Here is a 3,850-nt window from a genome sequence, read left to right on the forward strand (position 1 = left end):
TTTTTCCATAAAAAAGCAAGGTCACCTTCAATTTTTTAAATGGAACTGCCTACTTTTTATTGCTCATTTTTGTAGCTTATCTCGAGAGCTTTTCAAAACACTATGATAAAGTATTTTTTCATTAATACTTTTTGGGTTATTTTATATTTTATTCTGACATATTTTGATATAAAAAATAAAATATCTCGTTAAATATTTAGTTTTCGATAATCTTACCGTAATATTTTTATGTACAGAATAATGAGACAAATCAATTAGTGTAAAGAAAAAAACAAATAATTGTTTAAAAAAATACATTATAAATAATTACATACTTTTTCTTAAAAACAATTATTTTATTTTACGCTAATTGAGTTGTCTCATTATTCTGTACATAAAAGTATTATAGTTATAAAAGTATTAAGATTATCGAAAACTAAATATTTTATGAGATATTTTATTTTTTATATCAAAATATGTCAGATTAAGATATAAAATAACTCAAAAAGTATTTAATAAAAAAATACTTTATTATAGTGTTTTGAAAAGCTCTCGAAATAAGCTAAAAGAATATTCAATAAAAAATGGGGGGTTCCATTTAAGAAAACATCGATCACATTGATCTCACCTTAAAAATGTCACTCAAGGTCAAGTCCATATTTTTATCATATGGCCCCCTTGAAATCATACAACTTTTGTCTGAACCTTTTTTTTCTACATCTCACTCCTTCCGAGATATTTCAAGAGTCTGGGACTTCTTCCCCACCCTGTACTATATAAATGTAATTAATGCATGATAAATATTTTTAGTTTAACTTATAAATGGTTAAGCAACGAGTTAATGCAGCAAAATAAGTCTTGTGGAAATTCTACCAAAAATATCATAAAACAACATTGAATACACATTTTTATTAATTAACTTTATAAGGAATGATGAAATGATGAGTAAAATCATATCGAAACACTTCTATAGTGTCCACAAACATTTTGTGTATTTGGAATTACTCGCAACTTTTGGTGCTGGAAATGTGAATATTTATTTATATTTTATATATAAATGTAATTATGCGTAATTAATATTTTTAGATCACTTACAAATGGCTAAGCAATGAGTTGCATGTTTATGTTAATATAACAAAACAAATCTTGTGGGAATTGTATCAAGATATATTATATACATATACATATTATATACAATTGATTTGAAAGCATCAGAGTTAGAGCCTGAAACAGAAAGCATTAGTCAAAGAAGAGAAATATGGTAATAATTTTGTTTATAAATTATATAATAAAGGTTATTTATTTTTTGGATAATGGTTAAACTTATTTTTTTAAAGCAATGAGAAACGTGAACATGGAAATTGATGGTTTATTCGGATGGGGCTGCCTTTTCCAATATAATGTTATCAAAGAGTATTAAAATATCTGTCATCGACAAATATAATTCAAGTTTGAATCAAAATGAGGAGGAAGAGTCGGTTAATGATGCTGAATTGCAGATTTTAGATATATTATATACATATACATATTATATACAATTGATTTGAAAGCATCAGAGTTAGAGCCTGAAACAGAAAGCATTAGTCAAAGAAGAGAAATATGGTAATAATTTTGTTTATAAATTATATAATAACAAGAGTTGGTTAATGATGCTGAATTGCAGATTTTATTAGAGGATCGTACAAAAGTTTATAATAATTTGGCAGCTGCGTTGATTAAAACAGAAGCCTGCGATGCAGCTTTAGAAAATCTGAAACTTGTTTCGAGATGTCAACCACAAAATGTTAAAGCACTATTTAGGAAATGTATTGCAAAAATCCTAACCTTTTTTTTATTTACTATATTTAATCTTCTTTTTAATAAGTTGTATATATTCTTGATTTATATTTTACATATGGAAAATTCAAATATGTGTGTATATATATTGTGCGTATCGTAGGAACAATACAAGTACATGTGTATATATATTGTGCGCATTGTAGAAAGAATATTGAGACACAAAGGGAAATATGCAAAAGCTTATGCAATCCCTCTCTCTCTCTCTCTCCTCACTGATTCAAAAATTAAATCCTGAAATGAAGATATTTACTACAAAATTAATGATCTTAAAGGATAAAATTGCTAAAGACACAGAAAAAGAAAAGCACTATCCTTTACTTAATTACTTACATTTATATCCTTTGACGGATTTTTAGTATCTCCAACTACACCTAACATTTTACGATATAGGTGCTTTCCTTTTTCTGCATTTTTAATTTTATCCTTTAATTTTATTAATTCTGTAGTATCTTCATTTCTGGATTTAATTTTTGAATTTCAGTGGAGAGAGAAAGAGATTGCATAAGCTTTTGCATATTCCCCTTTGTGTCTCAATATTGTTCCTACGATGCGCACAATATATATACATACGTACTTGTATTGTTCCTACGATACGCATAATATATATAACACATATTTGAATTTTCCATATGTAAAATATAAATCAAGAATATATACAACTTATTAAAAAGAAGATTAAATTTAGTAAATAAAAAGAAGATATTTGCAATAACTTTCCTAAATAGTGCTTTAACATTTTGTGGTTGACATCTCGAAACATGTTTAACATTTTCTAACGCTACATCTTAGGCTTATGTTTTAATCAATGCAGCTGCCAAATTATTATGACAAATTATTATAAACTTTTGTACGATCCTCTAATAAAATCTGCAATTCAGCATCATTAACCGACTCTTGCTCCTCATTTTGATTCAAACTTGAATTATATTTGTCGAAGACAGATATTTTAATACTCTTCGATAACATTATATTGGAAAAGGCAGCTCCATCCGAATAAACCATCAATTTCCACGTTCACGTTTCTCATTGCTTTAAAAAAATAAGTTTAACCATTACCCAAGAAAATAAATAACCTTTATTATATAATTTATGAACAAAATTATTGCCTTATTTCTCTTCTTTGACTAATGCTTAACATTTCTATTTCAGGCTCTAACTCTGATGCTTTCAATTCAATTGTATATAATATTTTTGATACAATTCCCACAAGATTTGTTTTGTTATATTAATGTAAACATGCAACTCATTGCTTAGCCATTTGTAAATGATCTAAAAATATTAATTACACATTAATTACATTTATAAATAAAATATAAATAAACATTCACACATTTCCAGAACCAAAAGTTGAAAGAATTCCAGATTCGCCAAAAGTTTCAGGACACTATAGAAATGTTTCGATATGATTTTATTATTTCATTATTCCTTATGAAGCCATTTAATAAAAATGTGTATTCAATGTTGTTGTTTCTATGATGTTTTTAATAGAACTTTTACCAGATTTATTTTGTTACATTAACATAAACTCATTGCGTAGCCATTAGTAAGTTAACCTAAAAATATTAATTATGCATTAATTACATTTATATATAAAATTATGTATTAATTACATTTATAAATAAAATATAAATAAATATTATACACATGAATGCGCGTTCACGCGTATAATTACCATCTTATCGAAAACATGGCCAGCCAAAATCTCCAAATATTCCTTCAATGCCTCCATAATCATTTTCCAACAATCCATTTATCACAAATATGTTAATTTTAATTGATAATGCATAGATTCAAGCATTGCGTGTAATAAAGCAATTTTTCAATTTCGCTAATATAACCTAACTTTGCTCAATATGATTAAAAGAAATCACTTCTTTTTCTTGCACTATTCCGCGTTAATAATTTCTATTCACTTTATCACTTTTCTTCCTTGTATTGCACTATTCCGCGATATTCTCATAACCATTAATCACTATCACTTTTCTTCTTGTCGCATTATACTCCGCGCATACTCTTCTTCTTCTTCTTTTTT

General features: G+C 26.5%; 1 protein-coding gene across 6 annotated transcripts in view; it reads right to left on the bottom strand.

Moving 5' to 3' along the window:
- LOC115236247 (hexosaminidase D-like) overlaps nucleotides 1-3,850 on the bottom strand; it is a 10,838-nt gene that overhangs the window by 4,636 nt on the left and 2,352 nt on the right. The window contains exon 1 of one of the 6 annotated variants that reach the window (XM_029808579.1): nucleotides 3,491-3,850. The exons of 3 other annotated variants lie outside the window; for them this stretch is intronic. In XM_029808579.1, the coding sequence (XP_029664439.1) occupies nucleotides 3,491-3,507 (17 nt within the window). In that variant the 5' untranslated portion in view covers nucleotides 3,508-3,850. Of the gene's footprint in view, nucleotides 1-607; nucleotides 752-3,490 lie in introns of those variants that run through there. 2 more of the 6 variants (XM_029808588.1, XM_029808597.1) reach the window with 2 other exon arrangements.

This window comes from Formica exsecta, unplaced genomic scaffold, assembly GCF_003651465.1.
Source record: "Formica exsecta isolate Colony F162 unplaced genomic scaffold, ASM365146v1 scaffold110, whole genome shotgun sequence".
NCBI classification, from domain to species: domain Eukaryota; kingdom Metazoa; phylum Arthropoda; class Insecta; order Hymenoptera; family Formicidae; genus Formica; species Formica exsecta.